At 37.1% G+C, this 19,719-nt stretch overlaps 1 protein-coding gene across 6 annotated transcripts in view; it reads left to right on the top strand.

The window, feature by feature from the left end:
- The window catches only part of APC (APC regulator of WNT signaling pathway), a 152,217-nt gene that overhangs the window by 120,577 nt on the left and 11,921 nt on the right, over positions 1 to 19,719 (top strand). For 3 of the 6 annotated variants that reach the window (XM_023731971.1, XM_023731972.1, XM_023731974.1), the window contains 7 exons: positions 2,663 to 2,761; positions 5,208 to 5,586; positions 7,617 to 7,712; positions 9,057 to 9,110; positions 12,931 to 13,070; positions 13,657 to 13,734; positions 14,016 to 14,132. In XM_023731971.1, the coding sequence (XP_023587739.1) occupies positions 2,663 to 2,761; positions 5,208 to 5,586; positions 7,617 to 7,712; positions 9,057 to 9,110; positions 12,931 to 13,070; positions 13,657 to 13,734; positions 14,016 to 14,132 (963 nt within the window). The remainder of the gene's footprint in view (positions 1 to 2,662; positions 2,762 to 5,207; positions 5,587 to 7,616; positions 7,713 to 9,056; positions 9,111 to 12,930; positions 13,071 to 13,656; positions 13,735 to 14,015; positions 14,133 to 19,719) is intronic. The other 3 variants (XM_023731975.1, XM_023731973.1, XM_023731976.1) reach the window with 3 other exon arrangements.

Here is a 19,719-nt window from a genome sequence, read left to right as displayed (position 1 = left end):
TGTAAGCCACTCTGGGACTCTGTATAATATTCTCCATCCAACTGCATTCATCCAACCCTAGATTACCCTACGTGGGAAAAAGATCTTTCAAATTGGGATTTTAAAAAATCAACATTATTGAAGAAGATTAACGTGCAATAAAATGCATCTATTTTAAGTATAGAGTTGAATGAGTTTTGACAAATATAATTTTAAAAATGTTACTGTGAATAATGGTCTAAATAGGCTTTTGTAGACTAGTTAGGGAAACCTAACCTTGGCCTTTTACGTGACTTCTGTGAAAGTTCCAAGCAGACTTCTTAAAAATGATCTTTGGAATATGACATATTTAAGGACTTTTTATAGCAAATTTAGAAATCTCTGTAAGAGCATTTAATTATTACCTATCAGAATCCTGTTTAATCACTAAGGAATGCATTGTTACTAATTTTCTATGTTGTCTAACAGAGAAACAGCAGGTGAATAGTTGAGATTCCTGACTAACAGGGAAGTTTCTAATGTGTCACCAAGTCAGTTTTACACACAACACAAAATTACAAGGCCTCTTGGTTCCAAAATTTAAGGAAATGGGGTACATTCAGAGATCCTAACTTCATTCTAACTCTGTACCCTCCAGAGTAGGGGGTGCCCACTCACAGTCCTCCCATCATAGTTTTTTTTTGCCGCGCCCTCTACACCCCTTTTCAATTAGCCAGAGCTTCTGTATCTGAAAGACAATTACAACTAGCAATGGTATCCCCTGTCCTGATGTTCTTATAGATTGTACTACTAGCTCGTCATTCATTCTTAATTCAAGAAATATTGTTTAGGTACCTACTATGAGCCTAAGACTACCGTTGGTACTTAGAATACCACACTGACCAGAATAAAGATTCTGTCTTCAAGGAATTTATATTCTAGCTTTTCATGTTGAAAGATTGAGAATTGCGACAGAGTATCTACCAATATTGGTGTCTACTTGAATAATGTTTTTATAATCATTATTCTTAATCATTAATGAATAGCTTTAGCTATGGCCTATATTTTGATAGTTCCCAGCCCCCATTTTTAGCCAGAGTTGCATCCTGTTTTCATATACCCATTGAGCGTTCTTACTGGATGTCAGTATATACAAAGGTGAGCTCAGTTCCTACACTGAAAGCCATCCTCTCTTCCTGGGTTTCCTGTATCTGTTAATGCCACCATTGTATATTCATTTATCCAAACTTGCCATTTACAAGTTGTCCTTTACCCCCAACTTCTCTTTTCTCATGTTCAGTCTCCTAAATGTCTTTCACGGGCATCACTGTCTCCCTGTTCTTATTACCTTATTAGTTTGTGCCCTCAGAACCACTCACCTGAACTATTAAAAAGACCCTCTCCCTGATTTCCCACCCTTGACCTCTTCATCCTGTCCTCCATACTCTACTTAAAAGACATTCTGGTCCTGCCATTTTCCTGCCTAAAGTCCAGTGTCTTCACAGCACCAACAGCTTAAAGGCAACACCTTTAATATGACCCATGAGACACTTCATGACTTCATGATTTAACCCAGCCTTTTTCTCCCACCATACACTTGTGTTCTGTCCACCTTAAGCTAGAACACTTCAAGTTCTCCAATTTTATACCTTAGCACAGGCCCTTGCAGCAGTCTCCTACTCCAAAATTCAAGGCCTATCTTAAATGTTATTTATTTTATGCAGCCTTTAGTATCCCTGGAGCCCTGATGATGCAGTGGTTAGGTACGATGGCTACTAACCAAAAGTCAGCAGTTCAAATCCACCAGCTGCTTCTTGGAAATCCTATAGGGCAGTTCTACCCTGACCTATAAGGTCGCTAGGAGTCAGAATTAACTCAATGGCAAAAGGTTTTTGTATTTTGTTTTGTTTTGTTTTTTGTTTTAAGTATCCCTAAGCAGGTAGTTGCTTCTTCGTGTTTTCCCTCAGTATTTTATATTTTCTTCTGCAGTGGTGCTTAGCACATCACACTGCAATTACTTATTTTTTCATGTCTGTCTTCAATGAAAGTTTCAAGCAGCCCTCTCTATACTGTGAATTCTTTGAAGACTTGAACTGTGCCAAATTCACTCTTATTTTCTGGGAATTTGGAGCATTTCAAAATTTGGACGTTCGTTCGTCACTTTTTATCAGCCACTTATATTTAACTGAATGTGGTTTCATGTCTTTTCATCCGTGAAAAAGTTTTACTTCTGGAATTTCTTCAATGTTTGATTATTTCACACTCTAGTTTAAATGGTCTTTTGCAACAAATGTCCTTTTCTTTAGTTTTTCTCTAAAATCTACTTAATAAATTTGTAGGTTAAAATATTCATTTTGAACAGTTATAATATTCACGAGGAGCCCTGATGGTGCAGCTGCCAACTGAAAGGTCAGCGATGCGAACCCACCAGCCACTCCTCAGGAGAAAAATGTGACAGTCTGCTTCCATAAAGATTTACAGCCTTGGAAACCCTATGGGGTAGTTCTACTCTGTCCTACAGAGTCACTATGAGTCGGAATCAACTCAGCGGCAGTTGGTTTTGGTTTTGGGTAGAATGTTCATACCTCTAATGGTGTATTTAACTGTTTATCCTAAAGACAGTTCATTTGGAGTAACTTAACATGAAGGTATCTATATTTATCTATAATCTAAATTACGCTATCTACAATTTTTTAATTTCTAGGGTTCGGCTGCACGAATGGACCATGAGACGGCCAGTGTTTTGAGTTCTAGTAGCACACACTCTGCTCCTCGAAGGCTGACAAGTCATCTGGGAACCAAGGTAACAGAAGATTACAAACCCAGGTTGCGAATACTATGAATACTTTACTAAAACATTCTTCATACCCATTTTAAATTCAACTAGAGGAGTATTCTGATTTCATCACTACTGTCTGCTAAAAAAATGACACCTTTTTTATAAAGATACATAAACAAAGGGGAAATGAAAATATAAAAAGTGCCAGATCTAGCTAGTTTTTTATACTATTCCAGCTTTATCATCCATTTCTCTACAAGTATCCTAAGCTCCAGCTAAACTGGCTTACTTGCTGCTTCCCGAACACTCCCTGTGGTTTTCTGCCTCCACACCTTGCCTTGGTGGCACACACCTCCACTTTCTACTCCGCAATGGCTGTCAGAATCCTTGTCAGCCTTCGAAACTCTTGGGCTTTTTTTCTCTACAAAACATTTTCTTGTCCGGAAAATCCTCTAACCTTCACATGCAATCCACTTACCTCTTTGAATCACTAACAGTTTGCATGAAACTTTCTTTTTGAGAACAGGGACTTTTTTTTTTTTTAATTTTTTGTAGCATCTAGCACAGTGCCTGCACGTAATAAATGTTTAATAATTATTTATTGAAATGGTTGAAAAAATTGTTGAAATTGAATGTTATCCAGTGCTGATAAGTGAGCTTTCCTAGGGTATTATACCTGTTAGCAGGACTTGGGAATAATACGTTTGAAAAGAAAATAATTATTTTATTATTGTTTAAAAGCTAGAGCCTTTAATATTATAATTGACTAAGATGAAATTATAATATTACTAAACAATATATTTTCAGTTAAATCTAGATAATTCTGTTGTTTTCATAGCATACTCTGTATAATCTTTATATAATATAATGGCTCTTAGGGAAAACATTACTGAAATAATTAGTTGATTTAAGAAATGAGATTTGGAGTACTCAATGATATTGTCAGTATGAAACTTGATCCTTTTAATAACTCACAATGGCTACTACTTGGGACCTCTTGTATGCCAAGCACTGTGCTAGTAATTTTATGTATATTACCTCTGATCCTCTCAAAAACCCTGTGAGGTATGCTTATCCTTCTTTTTTAAATGAGAAAACTGAAGCAAGAAAAGTTCAAGCAGCTATTATGTAATTAAACTGGCATTCAGCCCCAGATTTATCCAACGTCAATATGTAATTTTTACTATAAACAATATCTCTAATATTCAACAGTACTGTTGTATGAAAACTAGCAATTACAATAATATCATCACCTTTTGAAGTTATGCATGATGATATTAGGAGCTACATTTTTTTAAAATGCCAGCTACTGCCCTATACATGTATTAAGTCATTTAATCGTCACAAAAAATCCTGTTGGGTAGGTAATTCTTCTATTTTGTAACAGAAAATTGAGGCTCAGAGAAATAAGTTGCCAGTGTCACAGAGCTAGCTTGTAAGTGGTGGAGCCAGACATGGAACCCAGGTCTATGAAGGTCCATTTTTCCACAGTCTTATACTGCCTTCCTAAAACTTTCATATCTACAAGTATATGTGCACATTTAGAGCAGAATTTGCACTATTGGCTGGTTACCTCTTGTAGGGGGCTGTCGAGGGCAGTGTAGGATGTTTAGCAGCATCCCTGGCCTCTACCCACTAGATGCCAATAGCATCCCCTACCCCTCAGTTATGACAACCAAAAATGTCTCCAGATATTATCAGATGTGTTGTAGGGGGCAATATCACTCCCAGTTGAGAACCACTGATTTGTAGAGATGATGATGTGTTCGTTACATAATTGCCTATACTTGAGCTTTGAAATGAGCTGGTCACAATCCACAATAACTAGTTGCTGCTTCCTATTTCTCATCTGCTTCTAAGAAAATCCCTAAATTGAATATGAATCCAGCCTTTGTCAAACTCCGTGTATAATCAAGGCATTTGTCTTTTTATGGCAAAATATTTTTACACATATATAAGGGAGAAGGTATATAATTTTGACATTATAATTTGATAAGATTTGACGATTGCTGAAAACTAGCACTTAGTAATTGTTACAAAAGTGTTCTCTATTTATTGATTATAGTTGTAGATTAAAAGAAGTAAAATAAAATTATAAATTGTGTAAAGAACTTAGATAAAGCACATTCCTCACTGTGTGTGTGTATGTGTGCATGCAATCAGTTGAATGTCACTAATCAGTCATTATAATCAATGAATGATCACTAACTGATCCAGACAAGCAACAATTTAAGTATGCAAGAACCTACTTTCTCTTTCAACACTGTATACTATCCATATGCTATTTACTCACATAAGCAAATTGGTGATAATTATATGGATTTTGAAATAACTCACATTATTTCATCTTGGAAAGTTTGGTTTTTTTTTTTTTAATGAGTTACAATAAATATCCCATTCATCACTTCATTAGTTTTAGCTTTTGGATATTAAAGTGATAATTTTGTTTCTAAACTCATTTGGCCCACAGGTGGAAATGGTGTATTCATTGTTGTCAATGCTTGGTACTCATGATAAGGATGATATGTCACGAACTTTGCTAGCTATGTCTAGCTCCCAAGACAGCTGTATATCCATGCGACAGTCTGGATGTCTTCCTCTCCTCATCCAGCTTTTACATGGCAATGACAAAGACTCTGTATTGTTGGGAAATTCCCGGGGCAGTAAAGAGGCTCGGGCAAGGGCCAGTGCAGCACTCCACAACATCATTCACTCACAGCCTGATGACAAGAGAGGCAGGCGTGAAATCCGAGTCCTTCATCTTTTGGAACAGATACGAGCTTACTGTGAAACCTGTTGGGAGTGGCAGGAAGCCCATGAACAAGGCATGGACCAGGACAAAAATCCAAGTATGTTTTCTGTAGTGTACATCATAGTGCATGTTACAAAACAAATATAAAATCTTTTGGAAAAAAAAACTTTTTTAGTTAGTATGTTGTCTTTATAAATAGGAGGAGCAAATCATATTAACTAGCTCCACTGCCACCTGGAGTTTAAAGTTATGGCTAAATTCTCCTGGAAAAATTTAGTAAAGGAAAATGTTGTGTACACCACTAAGCAGCCAAAAAAAGGAACAAAGATCAAAGGTGACTTCTGGAACCATAACAGTAGAGCTAGGGAGAACTTGAGCAATTATGTTGCCTATCTCCTTCATTTTTTAGATGAAGAACGTCAGAAAAGTGACTTCCCGTAATAGCTTATAGATCAGCTATTAGTGACCAAACCGTAATTTTTTACACTTGTATATCATTCTACTTAGTAGGCACAGAGCTGTGTTATATCTGGTATGTTATTTGATCCTCACAACAGCCTTGTGAAGTAGGAAGGGAAGGTATTATCATTTCCATTTTACAGATGAAAGAACTGAGGTTCAGAGAGGCTGAAAGATTTATTCATGGCCTCACAGCTAGTAAGTGGTGGAGCTAGGAAGAGAGACCAGATCTCCTGACTCTTAGCCTAGTGCTCTTCCTGCTGCACCATCCTGCTCCAGGCGATGGACCCCAGTTGCTGGGGATGATCAGCCACCCAGCTCTTTGCTTAGGGAAAAACCCTTGGCCACCAGCCCCTCTCCCTCAGGAGCAGGGAACAGGAGAACTGAGACCCCTGGGAACATAACTTACTTCATTCCTGTAGTGAAGAGCCAAAAGCAGTAAGTATTTAAGGTAAGGCCTTCCTTTCCCCCCCGAGAAGAACTCGGCCATGCAGATTGAGTTTATAGACCAGTACTTTCAATCTAGCAGTGGACTTAATTAACATTTTCCTTTATTTTACCTTGAAATTTCATTGGCATTCTAGGGGAATTCAGAGATAGACACACATAGAGTCATCCTGTTGATGTGAGGAGCAGGAGGAGGGGGCGATGGTGCCAGTATGATTTATGAAGCTGTAGCAAAATGTCTGGGTTTTTTTAAGCTTAGATATAAAGGTGAATTTATTTAAAATATAAAAAAATTTTTAAAAGCTGAGACAGTGAAGAAGTCATAATCCTTGGTTATTGGAAATTTTACAAAAATGTCCCAGGGATGAAGAGAACTAATAAGGTACTTTACTAGGAGGATACTGCCCTTCTGGATTTTCTTTTACTCTCCACAATAATATAATGACCCAATTTTGTACTCTTGATACCGGTTCTCAGATAGTAAACAGAATAAATTCATATTGTTGCTGAAAAATAGACTTTTTTTATAAATTATTTCAAATACTGAGGTTTGAAACCCTGTGCACAGTATTATATGTGGAGGTACATTTTATTGGACACCTTTTTCTTTAAATTTTTGCTGACTATTTAGTATCTGTGTAGTAAACTTTCTCTACTACGTATCACATTTGTACACAGCCACGTGCTGTTACGCCACACACGACAATAGTTTAAATAGAAAGTGTAAACAAAGCTTACCAGTTTTGTACCAAAATGTTTTTTATTCTTTCATTTATTATTGTTGTTGTTAGGTGCCACCGAGTCAGTTCTGACTCATAGCAACAGTATGTACAACAGAACGAAACACTGCCTGGTCCTGCGCCATCCTCACAATTGTTATTATGCTTGAGTCCGTTGTCACAGCCACCGTGTCAATCCATTTAGTCAACATAATTTTAAATTATTAGTTATTTAAGTCATAGCATAAACCTGCAAGTGACTTGTTCTAACAGACTTGGTCAAGAGCAAATGAATGCTAAACATTTTTATAGAACCAACAAAAAACTCTTATTTTCTCATGCTTTGTAGTATTTATTCATTCATTCAACAAATAGTTTTTGATCCACTAGATAACTATGCATTAGGGACGTATTAGTGACACCTGTATATTTTTAAAGTATATTAACATCATTGCTTTTGAGATAATAAGGCATTATGATTTATGTCAATTTTATTTTTCAGTGCCAGCTCCTGTTGAGCATCAGATCTGTCCTGCTGTGTGTGTTTTAATGAAACTTTCATTTGATGAGGAGCATAGACATGCAATGAATGAACTTGGTAAGACAGAAGTGTTTCTTAATGCTGTAAGAGAATACTGGTTGATTTTTAAATCATGGTACAAATTCAGTATAATAAATGAAGATTTTTAATCATTAATAAACTGGAATATAAGGCCACTAACTTATATTACCAGCCGCTTCCTCCTTGTAGCAAATGATGGGACCATGGTTTCCAGAGAAGAAAGGATCCTGAATCAGAGAAACTGCTACCCTGTTGTAAACTAACTTGGATTTTCAAAGTCTTAGCCAAAGATTGAAAAAATTATATGGGCCACTCCTTGTCCCCATTGCCAAGGTAGAGCCTCTGTGACAGTTGACAGGGAAGGTAATTTGATTTATTTTGAAATGTAGAGTGCCTTCATTTTTTGTAGAACTTAGTAGCTTCTGATTAACACCAAGAGGAATTACTATTAAGATTCTCTTATTGTTGAGATTTATCTTCATGATTATTAGTACTTTACTGGATTTTCATGATGAGCAGCTTGGTAACTTTGAAACTAGTTAATATGGAAAAATGTTATGGTTAATTTAAATCAGAAACATTCCATTAATATTGAAAGGATTACTCTTTTAGGTACATGTCTGTCACACACTCAAAACCTTATATAACCCGAATTTATGTACCCCATTTTTCATATGACAGTTTTTCTTTGATTTCTAGTTTCATTTTGCACATGTGGTATTTATAAATTGTATCATGCTGATGAGCCATCTCACATGAACAGGATCTCTAGTCATGCCACAAGCAAGAAGCATACACCGAATTTCCGTCTTGGTGTAGCTGTGCCCTTGCTTTTTGTGCTGTTTATGTGACATTAGATTCCAGCCCCGCTTTGTGTTCCTACCACCTCATCGTTGTCATTCATCATTTATCTTAAAGCAGTAAAGTCATGAGATTCATTTAAACAGAAAACTCAAATAGCCAAAAATGAGTGTTGTCTCCTTCAGAGCCATCACTTTGGGAGGCTGTGTGCTTTGTGCTTTCAGGCCTGCCCTTCAGCCATCCTTTTCTTCCCGCAAACCTTAGTAATTGGCCCACTTGATTCTCTTTCCTCCTCCAGCCTTCTGTGTAACTGAGCATAATCTTACAAGTTTTCCCCTCCTCAGTAGGATCCCAGCATTTCTAAAACTTGTTTTAAGTTTTTTTTTTTAATGCTAGTAATAATGGGAAGGAGATAAATATAATGAATGAATAAGAAAATTAATCCAATTTTAAGATACCACAAAGGTTTTTATATAATATCCCTGTGTTCCAATGGACTGTAGACTAGGACTGACACAATAATCATCTGAATTTGAAAGTAAAACCTAGACTCAGTATTTGTTCCTCTTCCTTCTTCAGGTAGGAAGGCTACCCGGGGCATTTCATCACAGGAGCTAGGGCAGGGGCTTTCAGGTGAGGAGCAGGATGGGGCCTCTGGGGGTGTGACTGCTGGGGACATAGCCAAGGGGGATCACCTTCTCATGCCTAGCCTCCGAATTTGCACTGGGGCAAAGGGAGGATCAAGGTTTGCATTTTGGGGGGAGACAGTATAAGATAGTACAAGGTATCTGACAGCAAGGAATAAGGAGGAAAGAAGTCCCAAATGGGTGAAGGGAAATTCCTAAGCCCACTCAGCTGGATCTATTATTTGTACACATATAAATATTACATAACTATCAGAGTCACTTAAGTTTACACTTACTAGTATTGCAAGCTTTAGACTATAATATCCATGATTTGTATTTATTCATTCCCAACTCTGTCCTGAAAACTGTGCTAGACACTAGATATAAAAATGATTAAGACATGGTTCTGGCTTTCAAGGAACTCATGGTGTATTCTACATTAGTGTTTCCTAAACCAGATCATAATCATCACCAGAGACACTTGTCAAACCATGTAAATTCTGTGGCTCTGTAACAGGCTTAGTAAAGCAGAATCTCCAGGAGAGAGTCCTGGGAATCATATTTAACAAGTGGCCCAAGTGATTCTTAAGATGAGGAAATTTTGTGAAACACCAAGGTATAGAATATTGATGTTGGGCCCCTAATTATGTTAGAATGAGACATTGTATCCTAATGGTGACTATTTAAACCAAGTAAAACAAAAATAATAACACTTTTTAAAATTAAGTGTCATCTCTTTATTATCTTTTTTGATAAGAATCTCAAGGGTTCTGTTAAGCGTCACTTGAGGCACTTAGTCCTCTACTATCTGTAAAATTATGAGATGCCATATTAAATAATACTTGTTCCATCTAGATCACTGTTTTCTAACATAGACATCAAGAAAGATGTGGAAGGACATGCTCATCATCTTTGGGTTACCTGGAAACATCCTAATTTTTCTTAGGACAACTTGTTTTTTATTCTGTCAAACACAAATTTGCGTCACATTTTTGTGAATCCATTTATAGTTTTAACCTATGAATTACATTCTTTGCCTTAAAATTCACTGAACTCTTTCCTTATTTGCCTGAAATCTTAAAGGGCTCCCTCTTTTTATCTGTATCGGATAAAATTTTTATTGAATGTTCTTTTTATCTTTAGCCATGTTCTTCATGATCTTGTAGACATCCACCATATTCTTCTGTAATCTTTGTTTTCAGAATCAAGTCTTAAAGTATTTAGTTTATCCAAACAGTAGTATTCAACTCTTTGATCATTCAGTGCCTTCCTGGGACCTGTTTAGATGCATTTTTACCTTTCTTAAGAAAGTATCCCAAATATTGCTACACCAGGCATGTGTAGGTTTTATACAGGTACAAAGCATAGTATGTCCTATTTTGGTATTGATACTCTGCTTTATAGTGCTTGACATTTTGGTAGTCTTATCAGTACATTAGATCTCACCAGTTCATTAGGTCTGCAGTGACTCCCAGGTCAATTTCCTGAATCAAGATTCTCAATTCTTTTACTGGCTCTTCTCTGTCATCCAATTATTAAATGATGGAATTTGTTAAAACTCTGCTCTAGACTCTCTTCTCCCTCTCTTGCTAGGCAGTATCGTCTACTCCCAGAGCTTCAGTTACAGTATTTTTCAAATTCTCCTGAGTTTTAGACATTATCAAACTGCTTATCTGACATCTTTACTTAGATAGCTCTTCAGACACTTCTGATTCAACCTTCACAGACTGAATTTGTTACCTCTCCCATCCCTGTATTTCTCTATCTTCCAGGGTTTCTTTTCTCAGAAAATGGCTTCCCAATCAACCCAGTTGCTCAAGCCAGAATTTTGGAAGTCATCCCTGACTCCATCTTTATCCCCCACATCAAGTAACAGTGCTTTAATTCTGCTTCTTAAAATATATCTCAAATCACTTATTTTCATCCTCAGTCCAAGCCACCATCCTCCGTCCTGTTCTGCAGTACTTTAGCTACTTGGCTGTCCATTTCCAGTCATGTTCCATTCTGCACTCTGCAACCATAGAATCTATTTAGAATCACATCTGGTTATTCCTTCCCCTGCCTAAAATCCATCATGTGGCATATAAGGTCTTGCCTGATCTGTCCCCTACCTATTTCTGTAGCCTCGTCTTGTGATCCTCTCCTTGTTGCTGTGTATATTCAGATACGTTGTGCACCTTCAGCCCTTGCACATGCTGTTTCCTCTGCCTAGAATGCTTGTCGTTCCTGCCCTGTCCCCCTTAGATACTCATTTATCTTTTTAGTCTCAAATGCTGTTTCCTCACCCCTTTTCCTGATCCCTCAGACTGGTGTAAGTTCCCCTGTTATCTGGCCCTGTGCATCTCCACAGTCCATCACACTTACCGTATTTTTAGGCAGATAACACATACTTTCTATGTTTGTTTACCAGCCACGCCCTCCCCAGTGAGGTATTTTCATAAGTATGCTATGCTAATTTTTTTTAACGCAGCAAGTAAAAAAATTGGCATAGCTGCAGTTAGGAAAATATCTCACGGGAGGGCACAGTTGCAAACAAACATAGAAGACTAGTGTTATTTGTGTAAAAATACGGTAAATTACTTACCTTTGCTCTAATCTGTAAGCCTCTTAAAGACAGTGACTATATTTTATCCACTGACTATATATGGATGGGTAGATGGGTGAATGTCTTCCCAAAACATGGTTTGGATTTTTCTTATCCAAATTAATTTTCATTTATCTACATTCAAACTCTGTTAAAAATTTCTGCTAGTCACATAGCCTTGCAAAAATCTTGCTATAGTTCAATCCCTTGGCTGGAATTCTTGCCCAAAATAGAACTTTGTCTCATTTACAAACTTGCTGATTCCTCTGCATACTGACCCTTCCAGATCATTTATAAAAATATTAAATGCACTGGTTCTCTTTCCGATTAATGACTTGACTGTTTAGACTTCCAGTGTCCAGAAATTTTCTGTTTATTTAATATTCATTCTCTTTTATTTTTTTCTGTCTAAGCCGCTTCTCTGTGACAAAACAATAGCCCTATTTCCATGATGATTCAGTATTTTGAATAGCCTCCCTGTGCATTTTTCTTTTTGCTCATTTCTTCATTTTGCTTTGCTTTTATTTTTTTCCCCTTCCTTATGTCTCTTTCCCTTCATTTTCCTTCTTACCTTTTTAGTGTTGATCACTGTGGGCATTGTTGAACATACCCAGTGGTGTTAATCAGGGGTATGATTGACAGAAAGAAAGTACTAAATCCTAGTACAGCTGGTATTTGATATTAGTATCAAAGATAAATAAACATTTTTTAAAATCATAATTAGTTTTTTAACACAGTAATAAATTGAATAGATAATTTTTTTTTCTTAAAAAAAAAGCTTTGTGCACAGTTTCATTTGAAAGTTGCAGTATTCCTTAAGGTAATTATTTGGCAGATAAAGAATATTAAAGTAATAAGACTACAGTGTGTGACGATGAAGAGTGTAAAGTCCTAATAATTAAAACAAGTTTATCATTTTCTGCTTATTTTCAGGAAAACCTAGCATTCACCTAAGAAAATAGCCTTTTCCATCATTGGCAGAATACAGTGTATGGAGGCTGGAGGGTGGAGAAACTGGCAGAAAATGGAATAGTTGTCAGTTGTACTTAATAAATACCTTATACGGAAGTCCTTTATAATAGTTTATATGGCTTTTAATTCTAAATTTAAATAATTTAAACCATATATTCTCATTCTTTGAGTTGTTTTTTTTTTTTTTCCTAATATTGAAGTTACCACCTTGGTACTAGTTTGTTTTATTTTAGATTATTGTTTTTTTTTCCTCTTGCCCTTTTTAAATTAGGGGGCCTACAGGCCATTGCAGAATTATTGCAAGTGGACTGCGAAATGTATGGGCTTACTAATGACCACTACAGTATTACATTAAGACGATACGCTGGAATGGCTTTGACAAACTTAACTTTTGGAGATGTAGCCAACAAGGTATGTTTTTATAAAATCCATTTCTTAAAATATCTCAGGTATGAGTTAATTTACTTTCCTACAAACTACTTTTCACTGATTTCCTTTTCATCACTCTCTCCATTAAGCACTGACTAATAAAAACCTGTACTTCACATCCCACTGCATAGTCTTACTCGTTCAGTTGTCTTATGCCTAAGCAAAGGCAAAAACACATCTAAAGAGGGAACAAAGTAATGAATTTGTCTTATGTAGTTGTGTTAAAAACACTGTTCTTTGGAATGAGAGCAAAAAATGGAAAATCCTGCTGACCAGGGCAGGTGTTACATACATACTGGTTCCATTCAAATAAGAGGCCTGCCTTTAAAGCCTTTTGCTTGTAATTCTTATTTGTTCACTTTATTTTCCAGTTTGGTAAGGGGAGAACAGATAGTAAAGAGTTAGGAGGGTATTTGTCTTTCATTTATGTGATCTGGTTCTGTATCTTTTGTGGGTAAAATATTAGTTGTGATTAAATGAAACAATTAAAACTACACTTGAAACAATAACAAAACACAGCTTCAGGTTGCCTCTCTGATGACCCTCTGCTCTGTATTTAATTCTACAGGCTACTCTGTGCTCTATGAAAGGCTGCATGAGAGCACTTGTGGCTCAGCTGAAATCTGAAAGTGAAGACTTGCAGCAGGTACTACTTAGTATTTCAGTTTTTAGCAAGTTAATGTTCTGATTTAGATTAATTTAAGCTGTGACTCAGTAGTTAGTATCTCATGTTTGAATATGGTTACATTAACACCAGAATAAAGGAAAATATTTATGTTGTAGGAATTCTGTTTTGGCACCACCTTAGCATTTGAGAGAAATTTCTTTATTGCTAGATTTCTACTTTTACCTCTAGCATTAAATACAAAAAAGCAACTGATGTGAATGATTTTTATATCAGTTATTCTAAAATTGATTCATTTGCAGGTTATTGCAAGCGTTTTGAGAAATTTATCTTGGCGAGCAGATGTAAATAGTAAAAAGACATTGCGTGAAGTTGGAAGCGTGAAAGCATTGATGGAATGTGCTTTGGAAGTTAAAAAGGTACTGTGATACAGATTTCATGTTTGACTACTTTTTTGCTGCCCTCTCCCACCCCTGAGATTTCATAATGTCTTACCTACTCATCTCACTAGCCTTTAGTCTTTGAGGGCTCTAAACTGCTAAAATATTAAGGTGGAAAAGACTGTACATGATGGCTTAGTTTAAATCAGGGTTTATCAATCTCAGCACCATTGACATTTTAGACCAGTTAATTCTTTTTTGTGGGGCCTGAACTGTGCATTGTAGAATGTTTAGCAGCATCCCTGGCCTCTATCCATTAGCTGCAGTACATCCTCCCCCTTGCAAGTTGTGACAATCAAAAATATCTCCAGATATTGCCAAATATTCCCCACAGGGAAAAGGGACAGAATCACCCCTAGTTGAGAATCCTTGCTGTGTTACCTCTATGCTTTCCACATCTCAGTCCCCCAAAGACCTCAAATTTTGATGGCTAGCTTATCAAGTGATCAGACCCAAGAGTGAGGAATCCCCCAAATAATAATTTGTTTACAGAAGGAAATATCTTCAGGTGGGATATGTACTTCAGAAACTAAGCTAATTTTAAAAATAAATAAACTTGAAATCTAAAAGGGACCAAAAAAGTCTGCTTAACTAGTCTGGACTTCTTTCACCCTACCAGTCCTCCTGGCCTCGCAACCTATGTTGTTTATTTCCCAGAACTTTTTGGAGAAAGCAGAGGATTTTGTTTTTGTACGTATGTCTATTTATTTGTGTATTTTTGGCAAATTATGTTATTTTATACATATAAAACCCAAGAAAATCAACCAAAAAATTATTACAAATGAAAAATGTATTCAACAAAGTGGCTAGTTATGAAGAGAATATTCAAATATACTTAGGGCTTATGTAAAGGTAACTTTAGACCACTAGTGACTAGGCAGAAGATTTGTACTGAAATTTCAGTGAAGAAGATATATATGAGTGGCCAATAAGCACGTTAAAAAAAATACTCAACATTAATAGTCATCAGGGAAATGCAAATTAAAACTACAATGAGATACCATTAAAGATATTGTATTGGTTAAAATTTAAAATATTGACCAAGTGTCAGCAAGGATGTGGAGCACCTGGAACTCTCACAGTTTTAGGTTTACGGAAAATTGTACAGAAAGTACAGAGTTCCCATATACCACCTTTCCCCACAGCACCTCCCAGGCACACTTTTTCTCCTATTATTCATACCTTGCATTTGTGTGATACGTTTGTTACAATTTATGAACCAGTGTTAGTGCTTTATTATTAGTTAAAGTCCATAATAATTACATTAGGATTCACTCTTCATGTGGTACAGTCTGATGGGTTTTGACAAACTCATAATGCCATGTGTCCACCATTACAGTGTCATACAGAATAGTTTCACTGCCCTAAAAATGTCCTGTGCTCCACCTGTTAATCCCTCCTTCTCTTCCCTTGAGTCCCCAGCAATCACTGATCTTTTCACTGTCTGTAGTTTTGCCCCTGGAAGAGTAGTATTTTAAAGATCATTTCTCCTTAAATTCATCTATAAACTTTTAATGCAAGCCCAGTCTTAGAAAAACCAGCCCTTGAAAAGTTTGTAATAGCCGGTTCTGATTTGGGCCTGCTTCTGGTTAAGCAATATTAGAATTTATTTGTTCCTTCTTTTTCTACATTCAGTAGAGCAGTCATAAACATTCTTTTTTACTTTTTCATCTATTCTTTCTCAACTTCGTTCACTACTAATGATCAAGAGAATCAGAACTACTTCTCATGTTTCCATGTATTGTACCACTCTATCTTCATTCATCTGGCTCTTATTCTTCTACAGATAGAAGAGAACCTTTCCTTCACCTGTACTCTGTGTCCCAAGCTTTGCTGTTTATTCAAAGCTGATAGTCTCTTACTTTTCTCCTTCATCTTCTCTCCTGGATCGTTCTTTTTTTTTTTGGTGAGCATATAAATGATAAAACATACACCATCTCAATAATTTCTACATGTACAATTCAGTGACATTGATTACATTCTTCAAGTTGTGTACTCATTCTTGGGATCCTTTTCCAAATCATTCTACCACCACTAACATAAACTTCGTGTCCCCTAAGCATAAACTGCCCCTTTCCCTGTTCCTTCCACCCCTGGTAACCACTGGTAATCTTTGGTTTCTGTGTATTTGTTTATTTCATATAAGCGAGGTCATACAGCATTTGTCCTTTTGCAACTGACTTATTTTGCTCAGCATGATGTTTTCAAGGTTCATCTGTGTTGTGGCTTGCATCAGGACTTCATTTCTCTTTATGGCTGAGTAATATTCCATTATGTGTGTATACCACATTTTGTTTATCCATTTATCTGTTGATGGACATTTTGGTTGTTTCCACCTTTTGGCTATTGTGAAAAGTGCTGCAGTGAACATTGGTGTAAATGTTTCTATCCAGTGTCACTGCTTTCAGGTCTCTTGGGTATATGCCAAGGAGTGGACTAGCTAGGTCATATAGTAGTTCTATGTTCAGCTTTTTGAGGAACTGCCAAAATGTTTCCCACAGTGGCTGTACCATTTTACATTCTCACCAGCAATGGATGAGGGTTCCGGTTTCTCCACAACCTTGCCAACACTTGTTTTCCTTTTTTTATCATTACCATTCTAATGAGGGTGAGGTGGCATCTCTTTGTGTTTTTGATTTGTGTGTCCCTGATGACTAGTAAGATTGAGCATCTTCTCATATGCTTATTGGCCATTAGAATATCCTCTTTCTGTTAAGTCTTTTGCCCATTTTTTGAGTGGGTTGTTTGTCTTTTTGTGGTTGCATCGTTCTTTTTTATGTTCCAACTGTCTGTAATAAGCCCGATACTTTGAAGATGAAAAATAAATTCTCTGTTGCTTCTTCGAACTACTGCAGTGTTTTCTTTTTCCTGTTATAACCAAAGCCCTGAGCAAGTCACTTGCTCTGTTTCTTAACTGACTATACTCTCTTCAGTCCCTCCTAATTTTGCTTCTGACACAACTTTCTCCTAGGTCACAAAATCTAGATTTAAAGATTTACTTTGGTTCTTCTACCTTTACCTGTATTGGATACTTTTTGATCACTCACCTTATTGAAACTCCTCTAATTGTAAAGCTTCTTTGAAATATAACTCTTGGTCCACTACATATAATTTCATGGAGAGCATATTTCTGTTTCCTCACCTTCAACTTTCACCCCTGGGCCAGTTGCAATTTACTTCATTCCTCTAAACTCTTGCAGTTTTTCTTGTTACCTCTGGGTGCTTTCAAATATACCACCTTTACTTCAGTCACAGTATAATTCAGTCACATCTGGATTATTGAAAGCATTTTCTCCCTGCTTCTTAACCCTTTCTCTGACTGAATCGTCACTAAGTTGTGTCTAAACCTGCTCCTAGGTTGTTACATTCATTTAATGTCCTGATTAAAGAAAATACAGTAGCTGGCTATTTACTGGGGCTAGGCACACAAGGCTGTCAGTTTGTCGTACCGTGGGGGCTTGCATGTTGCTGGAAGCTATGCCACTGGTATTCAGATATCAGCAGGGTCACCCATGGTGGACAGGTTTCAGCTGAGCCTCCAGACTAAGACAGACTATGAAGAAGGACCCGGCAGTCTACTTCTGAAAAGAATTAGCCAGTGAAAACCTTATGAATAGCAGCAGAATATTGTCTGATACAGTGCCGGAAGATGAGCCCCCCAGGTTGGAAGGCACTCAGAAGACCACTGGGGAAGAGCTGCCTCCTCAAAGTAGAGTCAACCTTAATGGCGTAGATGGAGTCAAGCTTTCAGAACCTTCATTTGCTGATGTGGCATGACTCAAAATGAGAAGAAACATCTGCAAACATCTGTTAATAATCGGAGTGTGGAATGTATGAAGTATGACTGTAGGAAAATTGGAAATCGTCAGTAATGAAATGGAACACCGATATCCTAGGAATTAATGAGCTGAAATTGACTGGTATTGGCCATTTTGAATCCGACAGTCATATGATCTCCTGTGCCGGGAATGACAACTTGAAGAGGAATGACGTTGCATTTATTGTCAAAAAGAACATTTCAAGACCTATCCTGAAGTACAACGCTGTCAATGATAGGATAATATCCATACGCCTACAGGGAAGTCCAGTTAATACAACTGTTATTCAGATTTACGCACCAACCACTAAGGCCAAAGATGAAGAAATCGAAGATTGTTATCAGCTTCTGCAGTCTGAAATTGATGAAACATGCAGTCAGGATACATTGATAATTCCTGGTGTTTGGAATGCAAAAGTTGGAAACAAAGAAGAAGGGTCAGTAGTTGGAAAACGTGGCCTCGGTGATAGAAACGATGCTGGAGATTGCATGATAGAATTTTGCAAGACCAACGACTTCTTCATTGCAAATACCTTTTTTCACCAACATAAACAGCGACTACACACATGGACCTCGCCAGACAGAATACACAGGATTCAAATCCATTACATCTGTGGAAACAGATGATGGAAAAGCTCAATATCATCAGTCAGAACTAGGCCAGGGGCCAGCTGCAGAACAGATCATCAGTTGCTCATATGCAAGGTCAAGTTGAAATTGAAGAAAATTGGAACAAGTCCATGAGAGCCAAAGTACGACCTTGAGTATATCCCACCTGAATTTAGAGACCATCTCAAGAATAGATTTGATGCCTTGAACACTAAAGACGGAAGACCAGACGAGCTGTTCAGTGACATCAAGACATCATACATGAAGAAACCAAGAGGTCATTAAAAAGACAGGAAAGAAAGAAAAGACCAAAATGAATGTCAGAAGAGACTCTAAAACTTGCCCTTGAACATTGAGTAGCTAAAGCAAAAGGAAGAAATGATGAAGTAAAAGAACTGAACAGAAGACTTAAAAGGGCGGCTCAAGAAGACAAAGTAAAGTATTATAATGACATGTGCAAAGAGCTGGAGATAGAAAACCAAAATGGAAAAACACACTCGGCATTTCTCAAGCCGAAAAAAGTGAAGAAAAAATTCAGACCTTGAGTTGCAATAGTGAAGTATTCTAAGGGGAAAATATTAAATGACACAGGAAGCTTCAAAAGAAGATGGAAGGAATACACAGAGTCATTATACCAAAAAGAATTGGTCGACGTTCAACCATTTCAGGAGGTAGCATATGATCAGGAACCAACGGTACTGAAGGAAGAAGTCCAAGTTGCACTGAAGGCACTGGCGAAAAACAAGTCTTCAGAAATTGACAGAATATCAGTTGAGATGTTTCAACAAATGGATGCAGTGCTGCAAGGGCTCACTTGTCTATGCCAAGAAATTTGGAAGACAGCTACTGGCCAACCGACTGGAAGAGATCTGTGTTTATGCCTGTTCCCAAGAAAGGTGATACAGCTGAATGCAGAAATTATCTAACAATATCATTAACATCACATGCAAGTGAAATTTTGCTGAAGATCATTCAAAAGTGGCTGCAGCAGTATATCGACAAGGAACTGCCAGAAATTCAGGCCAGATTCAGAAGAGGGTGTGGAACCAGGGATAGCATTGCTGATGTCAGATGGATCCTGGCTGAAAGCAGAGAATACCAGAAAGATGTTTACCTGTGTTTTATTGACTATGCAAAGGC

The sequence above is a fragment of the Trichechus manatus genome, unplaced genomic scaffold, assembly GCF_000243295.1.
Source record: "Trichechus manatus latirostris isolate Lorelei unplaced genomic scaffold, TriManLat1.0 scaffold00047, whole genome shotgun sequence".
Taxonomy (NCBI): Eukaryota; Metazoa; Chordata; class Mammalia; order Sirenia; family Trichechidae; genus Trichechus; species Trichechus manatus.
The sequence above is the reverse complement of the archived record's forward strand: the minus strand, read 5'-3'. Positions and strand labels throughout refer to the sequence as shown.